The sequence below is a fragment of the Macrobrachium nipponense genome, chromosome 46, assembly GCF_015104395.2.
Source record: "Macrobrachium nipponense isolate FS-2020 chromosome 46, ASM1510439v2, whole genome shotgun sequence".
NCBI lineage: Eukaryota > Metazoa > Arthropoda > Malacostraca > Decapoda > Palaemonidae > Macrobrachium > Macrobrachium nipponense.
This window is the reverse complement of record NC_061106.1, coordinates 39969335-39985616: the sequence shown is the minus strand read 5'-3', so window position 1 is coordinate 39985616 and position 16282 is coordinate 39969335. Positions and strand designations below refer to the sequence as shown.

At 36.6% G+C, this 16282-nt stretch overlaps 1 protein-coding gene and 2 long non-coding RNA genes across 10 annotated transcripts in view; 2 read left to right on the top strand and 1 right to left on the bottom strand.

Moving 5' to 3' along the window:
- Nucleotides 1-729: 729 nt before the first annotated feature.
- Nucleotides 730-8114, top strand: LOC135214933 (uncharacterized). Of its 4 annotated transcripts, none has more exons than XR_010314522.1 (3): nucleotides 730-876; nucleotides 7369-7537; nucleotides 7883-8114. It is a non-coding gene; the product is annotated as an uncharacterized LOC135214933 (long non-coding RNA). The 4 variants fall into 4 exon arrangements; XR_010314521.1 differs by lacking the exon at nucleotides 730-876 and adding an exon at nucleotides 5364-5512; XR_010314523.1 differs by lacking the exon at nucleotides 730-876 and adding an exon at nucleotides 5529-5547.
- Nucleotides 731-16282, bottom strand: part of LOC135214934 (uncharacterized) — a 26659-nt gene continuing 11107 nt past the window's right edge. The window contains exons 3-4 of the long non-coding RNA XR_010314525.1: nucleotides 7319-7660; nucleotides 731-839 (exon numbers count right to left, since the gene is read on the bottom strand). This is a non-coding gene — a long non-coding RNA (uncharacterized LOC135214934). The remainder of the gene's footprint in view (nucleotides 840-7318; nucleotides 7661-16282) is intronic.
- LOC135214614 (uncharacterized) lies at nucleotides 10800-16041 on the top strand. 5 transcript variants are annotated; one of them, XM_064248949.1, is made up of 8 exons: nucleotides 10800-10944; nucleotides 13095-13304; nucleotides 13711-13821; nucleotides 14039-14150; nucleotides 14555-14674; nucleotides 15039-15164; nucleotides 15431-15556; nucleotides 15710-16041. In XM_064248949.1, exons 2-8 carry the CDS (start codon nucleotides 13108-13110, stop codon nucleotides 15896-15898), a joined length of 981 nt encoding a protein of 326 aa, XP_064105019.1. In that variant the 5' UTR covers nucleotides 10800-10944; nucleotides 13095-13107; the 3' UTR covers nucleotides 15899-16041. The 5 variants fall into 5 exon arrangements, with proteins under 5 accessions (XP_064105019.1, XP_064105020.1, XP_064105018.1 ...); XM_064248950.1 differs by lacking the exon at nucleotides 10800-10944 and adding an exon at nucleotides 11949-12209; XM_064248948.1 differs by lacking the exon at nucleotides 10800-10944 and adding an exon at nucleotides 11950-12291.

Below are 16282 nucleotides of genomic sequence, written 5' to 3'. Positions count from 1 at the left end.
ATCATCTGGGGAGGTTGTTTCATTCCCATGAGAAATCTACAGATCTCATCGCTTGTGATAAGAATGACTTAAAATACAAATAAAAAAATAACGCGCTTGGGACCATACTTACTTTGAGGAATTACATAAAATACATCTACAAATGCAGTATCAAACTTGGGATTGATTTCTTCTTAAATCACAAATGTCCGAGACATAAAACATGAAAAACAAGTCTAAGTGATCACAACAACCCCACATAAAGCTCCTACTCTTATTCTTTCATTTTCTCTTCTTATCTCGTATTTTTAAATCTAAATTTCTTATCTTCAGCTTCCTTTATAACTCACAATCGGCAGATTATGACAATACCACAGGTTCTCAGCATTTTTTAACCAAACATTCTTCTACACAGTGCTGCATCCCACCTCACAAATCTCTACACAAACTATCTTAATTTTAACTGCAATGGATTATTATCCTAACACTTCACTACTTTGAGATTTTGGATAAATGCATGGCGTTTTTTCTATTCCAGCATAATAGTTTCCTATCATAATATGCCCTCTAAAATGAATAGTATACAGTATGTAGTACGAACCGATAATAGTACTACTACGTCTTCAATTAACAGCATGGTGTTAACTGGAAATTACATTGAAAAATACAAAATGATTGTTTCTGTAACAATGCCCCACTAAACAAAATAACTTTCGTGGTCTTTGACCTCTTATGTATGAGCTTGACCTTGCTCTGGAGAGATTGGACGACAAGTGACGATTGCGTGCACGGAGGCACCATTGTTATGCGATGATTCTGAGATATGGCAGCGGAAGTGACCAGCAGCAACAAAGCGTCTTCTGGATCATCCAAGAACAGTGGATCATACTTCACAAGGCAAGATATCTTTTCATTCATGAAAATCTTTATAACTGTGTTGAACCTCAAGTAAACATGTGTTGGATCATAGTCAACTACATGCCTGCTAATGGAGCTAATAAGGCAATGAATGCTGTAATAAGCTTTTTATTAAAGCCTATTTGACATTAAATTCATTCGGCCTAATAAATTTGCATGTAGGGATATACAGTCCATATAACCATGGTTAAGTCTGACAATTTTCCTTACTACTAGTAAAGTACCGTATAGGGAATACATAGAACTTACGCGAGGTTAGGTTCCCGAACCCTTTGGAGTGCTTTGGGGGGAGGGGGGTTATATCAGGAATAGGGCCTAATACCAAGCAAATACCCAATTTATGTACACAGTATTCATAATTTCCATAAATGTAGAGGAGACAACAACACAAAAGATAGCTATACACTGACCATTATTACAATTCCTTGCTTGAAGAATACAGAAAAGGGTATAATATACTAGGGGGCTTAGGCCTATGTTGGTGGTGGTTAACAAATGGCTGAAGGTCTAATTATGATTTACTTTTTTATACCTACTAGATTACGCGGCCTGTTCCTGAGAGGGACAGGTTCCTCATACATAAATGGACATAACCCTTCCTATAATGCTAGGTCCTGACCTAACTATACTCTTGTTTTTTTCCATCTGTCATTCACCTGTGGTGGTCGGGCATGGTAACACTGCGTCCCGGGCTATTAAATAGTTATGCTATGTGTAAGTTTTAGGTAAATAAAAGGATACCTGGGAGTACATTTGCAACTGAAAAGTGTTTTAATAATTTACTGTATGGGAATTACACCGTTAATATTCGAAATAGGATATTATTTAAAGCCCGGGATGCAGTGTTACCATGCGCAAACACCACAGGCGGATGGACAGATGAAAAAAAACGGAGTATAGTTCTTACCTACCTAACCTAACTTAGGGCGACATACCCTGACCTGGCGCCCCCAAAAATAAGGCAGTCACCTGTCCTGTCCTGATCGGCAACATAGCAGCGCAAGCTTTGTAAAGTTTTAGGGTAAACAAAGAAACAACTTTAGGCTAACCTCGAAAAGGTCAGAGAGACAACGACTTGTTTGTTTGGTTTATTGTGCACCAGAAACTTGCCCTGTATGATTACGGTGAACCTAGGGTAAAACTTTGTCAGCCGCTAGATCACGTCAACTTTTACAAAAACTGGTTAGCATATCCCCTACCAATTATGCGATTGTAAAAATAGAAAAAAAAGATGGCGTCACAAAACGTATACTAAAAACATAGACTATGCAAGGACGGAGGACTCCGAAGTTCGGGAAACGTTGTTGTTACTCTTTCTGAATCAATAGCAAATGTTTATGCATAAGATTTTTTGGTAGATCTATAGCTATTACTATTCCGCGGCGGCCTAGATATGGCAGTTGAGGTTTCTCTAAGCAGTTTTACCTCCTGAACAAGAATTTAAAGTAATATTTATTCGGACGACTGTAATTAACCACCAGGGGCCAGTACTAAACACGGCGAAATACATTGAACGCGGTTACGTTCCTTGTAGTCCGTGCGGCTAAACCATGTGAAACACCTCGTATCAAAATACCTTAGTACATATAACAAAATAACTGATTTTCGTTTTTCTTTTAGACATTTCCAGAATCTAAAGCATTTTGAGCACAGACATACTATCTATGGTTTTGGGTATCTGACTCTGTGGCTTAAAACCGATGTAAGAACCAGAATTTAAATGTGCAGCCTACTAATAATAGCTATATAATAAAGTATAGATAGACTCTTGCTTGCAAGTACTACTAAGGGTCAACTCTGTCTATTTATCCATTTCATCGATTTCAATAGATCCAAAAAAAATTAAGTATACCCAGTCATCTCCTTATTTATTGTTAGCAAAACGCCATTAAAATAGCACCTCAGATACTCCGAATTATATATATTTATATATATATATAATATATATATAGATATATAATCTATATATATATATATATATTTATACACATATACACGTGTGCTTTCAAGTAAATTGACTGTGAATCCCTATGCCTGACTAGGCTAACGTGCTCAGTAGCACTACAAGGTCAAAGTTTTTCTTGCTGTAACATGAATTCTTGTAAAGTTTTTATACCTTCCAAATCCAATAAAAAAGCGTGATAAAAAAATTCATGGTCATTATCAAGTGAAGGCAAACATGTAGATGTGGATGAAATCTAGTAGTTTTATTTTCTTATGAAGTTTTGTGTTCAAACTTCTAGAAATCTCTTCAGACTATTTTTTAATGGTTTCGGCATCCTGCCTTTGGTATGAATATCTGAAGAGAAAGTAACAGGAAAACGAGAATTTTCAGTGCAGACCATAACTGTGAGCGAAAGTTTAATGTGATATAATGATTTTGCTGTCAAAACGCTCCCGTCTTCAGTCAAATATTCTATTTAAAAAAAAAAAAACGAATAAGACATAAAAAACTATTTTGGTTTTAATAAAATTTCATACCAGATATTTTTTATCATTTTCATAATAACATGATTGACTTCGGAAAACCACAAGCGCAAAATAAACGGAAATTCTGAGAAGCATATTGAATGACATTTGATTCACTGAGAAATCTAGACCGAACGAGAAGCAAATGAGACTGAAAGCGTCCTTTTGTCATTCCTTTTGTCTTACAGTTAGCAAGAATGTAGACTAGAGGATGTGTTGTAATCACTCCAAGCACTGAATTCCCGTACGTTTGATGAACGAAAAAACTCGCGGCGATGTTGTAGCTTGGCCATTCAGATGTCGAAAGAACAGAGGATTGCAAAAGAAGCAGCTAATTAGTCAACTATTTTGAAAAAGCTCCAAGATTGGATGTTTCAGATCTACTGTTTACCTTACAAAGTCTTGGCAAGCACGAATATACTTTCTCCCGATAAGACCACATAATTGATGTTGCTCGCTTGTCTTACAGTGGCAATACACTACCTTGCCTATACTAAGCCAATTATGAATACAAGTCGACGGTTAATTCCATCTCAGTTGCATATCTAACCGTTCAGCATTCTAATGTAGTACCTTTCGACTTACCTATACTCTGTTTTTTTTTTCATCTGTCCATCCGCCTGTGGTGTTTGCGCATGGTAACACTGCGTCCCGGGCTTTAAATAGTATCCTATTTCGAATATTAACGGTGTAAGTCGCATACAGTAAATTATTATAACACTTTTCAGTTGTAAATGTACACCAAGGTATCCTTTTATTTACCTAAAACTTACACATAATGTAACTATTGAAAGTTACCATGCGCGACCACCACAGGCGGATGGACAGATGGAAAAAAAAAGTATAGATTACTTCCGCTGATCAAACACCACTCTTCAATAAATAAAAAAAATACTATTTGAATGCTCTCGTTAAAAAGGCAAATCAGATTCTAAAATGACCTCACTATTTGAAAACAGTAGACGGTCTTCGTATCTCTGAACTGTCGATTTGTGGTTATAGGCCGATGTCATCATAAGCCTCAACAAACTCGATCAACTTTGCGGTTAAACATATCGATGATTGACATGTAGAAGATGAAGTCTTTTGCAAGGTCGTCAGTCTTCTTGATCGCATAGAACTCTCATAGAATATATATATATATATATATATATATATATATATATATATATATATATATATATATATATATATATATAATGTGAGTGAAATCTCTTCCTGGAGTGTGGGCGGCTGTAAATCAAGCCAAAAGGTCAAACGGCAATAAAGGCTTTCTTATAGATACCTTTCATTACCTCTGATTTTATTTCTTTCGTGATCACTTCTAGGGGTTTTATGCGGTCAGGCCAAGCTCAGTAACTGATTTCTCAATATCAGACTTGTTTTTTAGCAGTCAGTGATATAAACGTAACTTAAATCAATGAAATCGGTTAAGATTAGCTGATTTTCTATGACATTTTAGCTCGAAGTACGGAATTATGTTCGTTCACAGATTTACTTGGGGCAGGCAAGAAAAGTTGTTTTTTTCCCTACAATTAAAGGCATGTCATATTTTTCTTTTTTAACTTAAATTCTTTCGTTATCGCAATACATCTGAGAAATAATGACGCTAGTTGGAAACTACTGGGTTAAGAATGTTAGGAATTTTGTAAAAGAAGGAAAGAAAGATACTGAGGTGCGCTACCAGAACATAAAACTGATGGAGAAGTATACTTCTATCTTCATTTCAACCGCGTTCGCTCAATAAGAGTAAAATGCTAAAGACTACGGCAAAAGTAACCAACCCCTAGACGCCTTTTACTTGAAGGTCAAGCACGTATAGCCTCCGTTGCTGGAGGAGCTACTCTACGCGGACGTTCGAATCGCTACTTGATATCAACAGTTTTCTAAAAACAAATTTAAAATAACGGCGTATTTGTCGCTGTCTCTTCAGGATCGTTACCTGAAGGGCAGCCTCGGTATATGCCTACTTAACAGGAAATGAGTCACGCCTTCAAAAAACTCTGAAATGCGAGCAGAGAGTCTGGTACATTTCAACATACGACATTCTGGACTACTTGCAAAAACTGCCTCTGGCGAGGACACCTTCGTATAAAGAGTCTGGCTAAGTTCCTTGGACTAGAGTTCTGCGCTAGTCCCCGTCAGAGTGAGTAGTGTTTCTCTATATAGTCCCCGCAAACAGTGAGTAGTGATTCAATCCAATTGTTTCACTTTGAACTTCGTCGCATTTTTAGTTATCTTCGTGCCAAGAATAGTGAAGATTTTTTTATACAGTGAAAGCAATTTCAATTCGTTACAGAGAAGTACACAAATTTCCGTAAAGGTGCGACCTGAGGAACGATAAGAAAAATCGAATAATTCTCACCTCTCTTTGTGATCAATTCCTTCGACATTGTTATGATTAATTTACAGAGCGGTGCGCATATAAATTTACATAAGTCATAACGGAAGTACGCTAACACAAGCACTTACACACAATCTCAAAAGATGTTTTTTTTATGCACTTACACACACAATCTCAAAAGATGTTTTTTTAATGCACACACACCTACACACACACACACACACACACACACACACACACACACACACACACACACATATATATATATATATATATATATATAGATATATATATATATATATATATAATATAATATAATATAATATAATATAATATAATATAATATAATCAACCACTTTAAATTCACACCCTTTAATGTTACCCTATTTCTCCATGAAGCTAACATTAGTTCCTCATTTGCATACTCGCCCATCAATCTGGTAGCCCGAGTTCTCGCTCCCTGCAGAGGAACTTGTTTCTGGTGATTTGAAATTCATTTCTCGACATAATGTGGTTCGGATACCACAATAAGATGTAGGTCCCGTTGCTAGGTAACCAATTGGTTCCTAGCCACGTAAATAAAGAAAAATAATAAATCTAATAAGCTCTAGAAAGTGAATGTTGATACAGTATGTTGATATCAGTATGTGATGATATTAGTACTTGATACAAGTATGTGATGATATTAGACTAAGTACATAGACTAAAGCTTCAATCAGTACTAGCTTTAATTTCCATGTAAAACTGTTCGAAGCGATGGTCCTTTTTCATCAGGACCGTCATTTGGGCGATTTCTTGCTCAGCCAGTACCACAAGCTCTACTCTACTCCAACAAGGAACTAACATTTATAACATCGTCAGTGATTAGGTATCCTGCGTTGAGCGTAGGATACGTTCCTCTTCCAGAACCAGGATAACCTTATTTTGGAATGTCACGATGATTTCTGATTTTGCGTCGCAATTTATTTTGTCTACTCATTTTCAGCCGCTGCCTGTCTGTTTGTCAGTTTACAATTTATATAAGTTTACTCCCAAATAATCTCACATGTTTGGCTTTTCTTTTCCTCGGATATGTAGTTGGTATAATTATGTATTGTGGAAGACTGTTATAGTTAATATGGCCATTTTGCATGTTCTGTGAACTTTTTTTTTTAGTAATATTGATAAATATAATAATAAAAGTATACTTGAAGGCACACTTCCTTGTTTAAAAGGTTTCCCATTCTAGAGATCAACCTTATCATCCCGTTTGCTACGTGCGTTATCATTCTCTTATCTCTCCGAAACTTTCCCTTAATTTATTTGTTTTCCCGATTTCCTTTAAAAAAAATTTTTTTCCCTACAGTCTACTTCCTTGTGTTATGTGAGCTTTAATTTCGCATGCAGGCTTCTCCGTTTACTTAGAAAACAAATACCTTTTGCCATTGGTTGGAAGATGCTGCGCATGCGCAAAGTACAAACTATAGACTAATGAACAAATACTTGAGGCAAACGGTTGTCTTCACTGTTTTACATAGGAATTCATATTACAAATAACCAAAGCATGCAATTCATAGCCTATGAATTGCATGCCTACAATATCAGAATTGTGAATATAGTCTTTCTGACCTTTCTTGATGAGCTAAGTGCCCGTTTTCTTCCCACGACGCCATCCACAGATGATGCGAACCGTTTATCTGCTGGCCGTGACTTTGTGTCTGCTGCTGGCGTTGGCGGCGGAGGGGACGGAGGCGCGCCCGCAGTTCTTCGACGCCGTCGGCGACTTCGTCGAGAACGTCGGAGAAGGCGTGGGGAACTTCTTCGAAGGCGTTGGCGACTTCTTCTCAGGTTGAGTATCGTTGGTTCTTATATCTCGATGTTTATTCGTTGTCTTGTTCGTTTCCTTCTCTGTCCTTCATTTTCTCGTACTCATCTGTTCCTCCTTGCGTTGGAAGGTCTCCAGAAGTTGTCCTGTAAGGTGGCAACGAAATGTTAATTATTATTCTGATTGTGCTTCGATGCTTTCGTTAATGTTCCATACTTCCTTTACTATTGAACAGCAAAATGATTCGTTTAAAAAAACAAAAACATTCATTAGAAATATCTGATGCTTGAACTTTCAAGTTAAGTTTTTATAATTACTTCTTCAATTATTTACCTCTGTTTATTTATGTATTGAATTCTTTATTTCAGGATTGTTTTCCGGCTTCGGAAGCAACACACGTTCAACTTTGACCTCTCGACCTGCTCCACCTTTGACCATCGATGAAGCCATTAACAGCAATGACCTCAGACTGGTCATTGACAAATAAAATAATAAAAAAATCTTCGCCTTATTTCTATTGCATTTAAATTAACGGTATTGATAATAAAGGATAAAAACAACTCATGTTTCGTAGAAAATTAAATTAAATCGCCGAAGATCTGTTTGTTTTTCTTATTCCACCAAAGTTTTATTATTGTTTACAAAAATTCAAAACACAAGAGACACCAATTCTGCTAAAAATTATTACAAAAAATGGTGTATCGGCCTTTCATCTTTGGCAAGGCCGTGTTCGGCTTGCAGAGGTCGCTTCCTAAGCCTTATAACTTTAGGGATGAATGTCATGCTCACGCCCTCTCTTTCTGCACCTCCTTTCCTATTCCATTTCTGCCATCTTACTTTCCACCCTCTCCTAGCAATTGAGTCATAGTCCAACTGCTTTGAGGTTTTCCTCCAGTTACACCTTTCAAACCTCTTACTGTCAGTTTCCGTTTCAGCGTTGAACGGCCTCATAGGTCCCAGTGCTTGGTCTTTGGTCTAAATTTTATATTCAAATCAGTTCAGTTCACAAATGGCCACGTTCGAGCAAGTTAGTGACGTGATATTATGCCATATACATGACACCGACGCTTGGAATAACTCAGTTGAAGAAAACTGATTTGAGGAATCTCCTGTTCATAGTATTGACTGACGGGGAATACAGGATGTAAATGAAGGAAGAAAACACACTGAAAAACTTCCTAGGATGTGAAGCAAATCCTTCAAGAATTGCGGTAAAAAAAAAATCATGAAAATAAATCGAATAATTATATCCACAGTCAATATCACTGAGGCTCTCATCTTGCTTCTGATTGGCCAACAACAACGTGAGCTTCAGCCAATCACGATTGAGCTTCAGCGACATCCGCTTCGGATTTTAATGGTTATAGCTCGGCCCTAACCCCTCCCACCCTCCCCAAAAAATAAGCAAATTATATCCTGTTTCACGGCCAAAAGCTGAATGGTTAACCACTCTAAAAGTATTAAAATTGAGTTATACGAATCTAAAGGCAGTAACTCATTAATTGTTTTTAAAGAAATATATAAACAGGAAATCATATTTAGGCTACATAACGGGACCCATGACAACAGCGGAGACTTGCGGGTAAAATCAGGAGCAAATAAAATAAAAAGTGAAGGTGTTCTTGTCTCTCATGAGAACCATCACGTGTTCAGATAGGATTTACCCCACGCACGCTCGTCTACACCCAGACGAGTTTTTGTTACCATTCGTCTAGAATTAATTATTCAATTCATCAAGTGATGTATTTCCGGAGTCGATGATTATGGTGAATGTTTGTTTGTTTGTTTGTATGGTGTTTTTACGTTGCATGGAACCACTGGTTATTCGGCAACGGGACCAACGGCTTTACGTGACTTCGGAACCACGTCGATTATGGTGAATGAAGCCTTAATTTGCATTTTCAATCTCTCTCTCTCTCTCTCTCTCTCTCTCTCTCTCTCTCTCTCTCTCTCTCTCTCTCTCTCTCTCTCTCTCTCTCTCTCTCTCTCTCGTTTTATTCGGATTTGTAAGACTTGATGGTGCGAGATTTTCCCTTCTACTAAAAGAAGGGTTTACTTTGAAAAGCTTAATGTACCAGCCATATTTCAGCACTAATGGGTGAAGGTACGAACTAGCTAAGGTCAGAAATCTCTCTGGTACTAAAGGATGAAATAAAAATATTGGCTCTTGGCAAATAAATCCCCTTATTATTTTAGGAAGCTAAAATGCTTCCAAAAACGATAACAACCACAAAAACTGAATTCATGACTTCAAAATGAGTTAAAAGCAACATCGAAAACTTGGTCCAAATTCCAACGATGTGACAAAGAAGGGAACTGGACAATTCTGCAAGACTTCTGGGACGTTAAGACACCAAGAAATCAAAGATCACATACGAAAATCATCTACTAATAAATAGTCGGAGAATAAAGGAACAATTTACTTCCAGCAGATTCCCGGATCACAATCCTCCCTTACCATCGATAAGGTCAAATGTCACCAAGACCTTGGCTCAGAGTCTAGTCAGTCCTGTGACCACCTGGATTTACGTCATCCTTTTGTCCTTCGAATTCATCGGAACCTCACAAAACAGCCTTCTTTTGCTTCGGTGTCCGCCAGATATTCGGGAAAAAGAGATCATTGTTCACTAATGAAAAGTATCGGTTTACAAAGACCTGAAGTCGGCATTTGGCTCAGAGTTGTAAAGGAAATCTCACGCTAAGTCAGAACAGATAAATTGCTAAGGTCTGCAAACGCGTGTGCGCTCACACACACACACACGTACACACATACACAGGAAATAATCAAAAGATCAGGAATTGAGAAATAAAATACCACGCTGGTATATTAATTAGTTGCCTCGAATTCCCTTGCTACCTCTGTTGTTAGACAACCTGGAAAAACTTAATTTTAATTGAATGACTGAACGATCGATTCACTGACTGAGTTGACATTTAAAAAGCGCCTCCAGAATATGGGGGTTTATTAACCTTACCCACATTTTTGTATATTCTGCTGATCCGGTCTTTAACTAACCTATGGAAGTATTCCTATTAAATAATAAAATCTTTTTATGTCGCAAACTTAGTCAAGCTAATTTGTAAACTATTCTTTGATATTTTAGATGGAGAAAGGTGTCATAAAGTGTAAAAATGAAAAAATATACATCACTGTAAATCAGTAGACACGGAGGTAAATCATGAGAAAAACACCGGGTGTTTGACAAGAAACTGTACTTAATGAGATAAACGAACCTCTCCTGAACGTAATCAGTGTTCAGTTTGTTGCTTGGATATTTAAGATTAGCTATTCTGAAGAAATCTCAAGTGTCGAACGTATAACACTTTCTATACACTCTAAGAGCATTTTCGAAAACTTGGCTCATTCTGAATGTCAACATGAGTATTAGTATTACCATCTGTATTATTATTCAAAACGATGGACAAAAAGGTAAGAAGAGAATAAAGTTAATATAGCACATCAATTACATGAATAATTCACAAGGGGAATAGGTAACTTGGTTAACAAATAAGTACTATGAACATACATAAACAAAAAGTCAGAAAAACTACATAACGAGTAGATAACATTGAATACGCAGATGGAATGAAGCCAATATTATACGGGCATACCAATATGTTGATACTGTCCGTAATATTTGGAAGAACAGACATGACCATATATAGGCGTCCCGCAGGGCGGGCATTGGCAAACCTACCCCACCCCCGATCCCCTGGAATTTCTGGACAATAAAATTGCTTTGAAAATACAAAATGGATTAAAAAATTACACGGAAAATGCAAAATGAATAACATACCATGAAACATTTCTCACCTGTTTATTCAGATTAGGCTCAATTCACTCATGGGAAAAGCAAACAACCACATTTCGCTGCCATATCTTTGTCATACAATACATCTATGCCCACAGTGCCGATCATCCAAATACCTGGTATATTTAGGGCACTATACCTGACGATAATATCGCCCAATAATACATAGGAAATGAAAAAAAAAAAAAAAAACTGACCGACAACAAAATACCTTTCGAACCAAACTTCTCGACCAGGTTGTATTGTAAACAAAATATCGCAATTTCTCGCCGTTTCTCGTGACTCTGTGTCTCATTACCAACCATACGTTTTCCACTAATGTGTGTTCTGTCTCTCTTGTCATTCTTGTGGTTTGTGAAGCATATAACTCGAAAAGTTAAATCATTTTTCAGAAAAAATATCAAAATTCTCCGCAGGAGTTGATGTAGATGAGCTACTCTGTTAGATAAAAAAAAAAAAAGTACCACCATTTTGCATAAGAGCACTTCGAGAAACATTTTTTCTTTTTTTCGAAAAAGGGGAGAACCCTCCCCAAAGCGATCTCCATTTCATTGCCACCCTCACCCCCTGCATTTTTTTCCGCGGACGCCCATGGACATGACATAGTTTAAAGTACAATGTAGCTACTAATTTGATCTCTCATGGACTTCGGTCCGTGTTTTCGGTGTTTAGTTTGGTGGCACGAAGACCAAAGGATAAGAAGAAACAACTTAGTCTAAACGCCCTCGATTCTGTCATAGCCTCGTCATCTTACAGGAAAGTAAATATGAAACATTCTCCTGAAACAACAACGTGGATAAGGAAAAGAAACTGCAAAACTTTACTCCGGACCAGTTGAACAACTCACAACGTCGATCGCCCGCAGTTACCGAGATCCAGGAAGGTTTCCACATTTGTTGTTCGAAGTGTTGTGAAAACTTACGGAGTGGTCGATTACATTTCTTATACGGTTGTAACTCTGAAAAGTAAATAGATACCAACATTTCAGGTACCAATTTGTGAAAATAATTAATATGACCATGACTCGTGCATGTTACTATAACTCTGACTCTTTCCAAAATGGCTCACATTACTAGCTCGTATGATGTTATTTCCCTATCAACAATTTCGACTACCGTCTCCCACCTAGTGATCGAGAATGCTGTAACTGGAGAATTTCTGTTGGTTTTTAATCGCTTTAAAGAGTTTAAAGAGTGAATTAACGAACAAAAATATCATGGGAACTTCCATGGAAACATAGACCGGTCTTGAGAACGAGTTAAACATATCTAGTAAATGTTAAAGTGCATTTATGTGAGTATCTATATATATATATATATCAATATATTATTAATCTTATATATATATATATATTTCCTCATGCAAAAGCAGTGTATAAGAAGTTTGTGTTAGACTATCATTAATATATGCCTGTAAACTATTGTTCAGCTGAATAATGATACTCGTGGTGTTAGTGATATTGGCCCCATCTTAGCTTTTGTAAACTATTCTGATTTATTTTTCCCTTTAAAGAAGTATTGTTACTGTTATATATATATATATATATATATATATATATATATATATATATATATATATATATATATATATCTGCTTTTCAATAAGAGATATTCATTGTCCCAGAAACACTACAAGTGATAATCATATCACTTTAGTTTAAAAACTAATTATTCATTATTCACGCGTAAATAAATCACGCTATCGTAAATCCATTGATTCTCCAATATCGCACATATAGGCCTAATGCGTCCGAAATTATTTGACACAGATATGAACTAAATATGCTCTTGGCCATGACACCCGTTCGAATCAGAGTGACTCCTCTCGCGGCATACCTTCTGGCCTTAGCTGTGTACAGCTGTTTCATGTGCATCAGCACACTCAAGGAACACCAGAGACGACAATACGAAGCTATGACAGCTAACGACGCGGGTATAGACGAAGACCAGCAGAGACCTAGCATTCACAGACGAACCAGGTAGGTTATCTTTCTCAGTAACTATTGAGCCTGAGTAAGTTCAGTTTGTTATAAATACGCCTATAAATAGTAGTTAATACGAGTGGTCAAATTAGACCTAACCTGCATAACTTCTGCTGGAACTGAATTTAACGGAAAGATACCAAAAATTGTTAGAAAATAGAACTGCAAGAAGTTTTGGGTTTTATAAAAACAAGACATTGACAGTAATCTCGATAAAGAAGGAGTGTACTTTTAACCTTTCATTGTGCATGATATAATTATCATTATCAAGCCAAATAGGCCCTTAAACTTATTGAGCATCCTTTTATTGAATGGGATAAGAGGATGTGAGATAAAATGGTTATATCGCAAGAAAGCAGACATGATGCAACAACGACCATTATCCTATTTTCTCTCTATTCAGGAGTCTTGATCCGCCGAAATTCGTCACTGTGGACGACTTTTATTCTTGGCTGTCCTCACCGGAAACAGACTGCAGAAAGCTGGTTCGATTTGGAGGAACGTATTGTAGAAAGTAAGTTTGTAACACTCAAAGGCACGCACACAAAAAGCTAGCCCCTTATGTCCTTTTCCAATCCAACTCGACTAACTCTGCGTAACACATTCTTTCCATATCTATAGGTGTACAGAAGCGCAGTGATTTTCTGCCAAATAATTATGCACATGAATAAAATATCATAGTTTCGCGCTTTGGAAGACACACAGTAATGATTCTCATTATCCTGTAACAGGACGGTAGACTCCGATAAAAATGTCTGCTTGGATCCCGACGTTGCTCTGAAACCGAGGAACTGCACAGTGTATTCTTTCGGTATAGGCCATGACACTTCCTTTGATGATATGGTAAGTGCCTCTCCATTTGTGTATGAAATACTTGTAGTGATACTTCTTTTCAATAGACTACGAATCTTGAGAGATATCACCGAATCATTCATGGTCAAACTATACTGGGTTATGGTAATGCAGTAGTTGTTTGAAAAATATACGCTCACAAAACAATTTAAATTTACAATCTAGTTTCACGGACAAACAACTAGATATGGCCGAATGTGAAGTAATGAATCTGTTCGCACGAAAAAATACTATATATATATATATATATATATATATATATATATATATATATATAAACGCACACCAGCGGTTGCATGAAAAACAATGGTGTCCAGTATAACATTTTTCATTTACAACAGCAGAGAGAGAGAGAGAGAGAGAGAGAGATTAATCTTTTCCCTTTTGTTTTTTAGTCAAATGACTTTGGGTGTGACGTCTTCATGTTCGACCCAACAATAAACAAGAGTGACGTAAGCAGTCAACTTCTAAAGAAACAGAAGTTTTTCCACGTCGGTATAAGTTCTAAAAACTACGTGAGTATTGTCTCTATCATTTGTTTGCCATAATTATTTACAAACAAAAGCAAAGGCATTGATAAACGTTTTAAGATATCGTATATATTTTAAACTTTGATTTTGGATGCTGGAATAAATGACAGCTGATTGGATATTGTTATATAGATTAATAGTAAATGATAAGAAAGATCTCTATAACTTGAAGTATGCTTTTGATAAGTATGAATTAAAATATCTAGCCATTTTAAGTACTTGATGAAAGCTAGAAGTGGGAAACAAAGTTTACGTCATCATGACTGCTATGCAACAACCTTAGTATTGCAATACATAAAATTGGTCATATCATCTCCATTTTTCCTTCATTCATCTATCTGTTTTGCAGACCCTCCTCCACAACGTCACCTACGTTGACTCAGGCGGCGGCGAAGTGATTGTAGGAAAGTACAACACCTACGATGAAATAAGAAAGCTCGTTGGACACACGAACCAAGTTGTCCATTACCTCAAGGTGCCTTCGGAGATCCTAAATTTTCAAGACCGTAAAGAACGGCTAGCTCTGGCAGTAATAGTAGAAAAAAACTGTAGTATGGTCTTTGCTAGTAATAATAAACCGATGGTACTAGAGTAATAATACTATTTTTAGTTACTGAAGGTTTAAATTAGCCGATATGTAGTACTAGCGTTAGACGCTTGTGGTCAAAATTGCAAGCTGAACGTACAGCTTACTTGGAGACGAATGAAATTAAATATATGGCTCTTACTCTGCACTTTCAGGTTGACATCGAGAATACCGAATGGGATGTGATTCCTTACCTGTCGAGAAAGGGCTTATGGCCAGGTATCATGCAAATCGCAATTGAGGTCCACACGATGGCCATTATGGATCTCCCGCCTGAAAATGTAGGCCTATGTTCCCGTTATCATTTTCATGACTTGTTTTTAACATTGCTGCTGTTGTTGCTAATTATTATTATTATTATTATTATTATTATTATTATTATTATTATTATTATTATTATTATTATTATTATTATTATTATTATTATTATTCAGGTTATGGATGAACTGCAGCGCTACGCAAGGATCCTTCTTCTCTTAAGAAAAGAAGGATTTCTGAGAGTATCCTACCGTCCCAACTACGTCGAGGAAACTCTCTACAAGGTCCCTGGAGAAAACAGGTCGATTCCTACGTGTTCGGAAGTCCTTTACATACGAAGAGGTCCCCGTCTGATAGATATATAGGTATATTTATAATTAGTTTTATTACTACCATGTATTGTAAACTGGTTAGTAGGCTATAAGGATAATTGGTTACAGCGCAATACCATAATTAGAACATTTCAGTCATGTTTGCTATAATTATAAGAAATAAACGGATTTTCCTTTTGAAATCTTTTATTGTTGGTTGACAAGAACCTGCTTGAATTAGACGACAACAATTATCATAATAATAGAAAATAAGACTAATTACAACGATCATACTTAAGATAAGAGCCATTAAAAGACCCCAGAACAGGAAATAAATTAAGTGATGAGGATGTTTTCCCTAAAACAAACCCACGTCATCTGCGTCTATCTTTTCTGAGTTTCTTCTTCTTCTTCTGTCTCAAAGCAGAGACGCTAGTC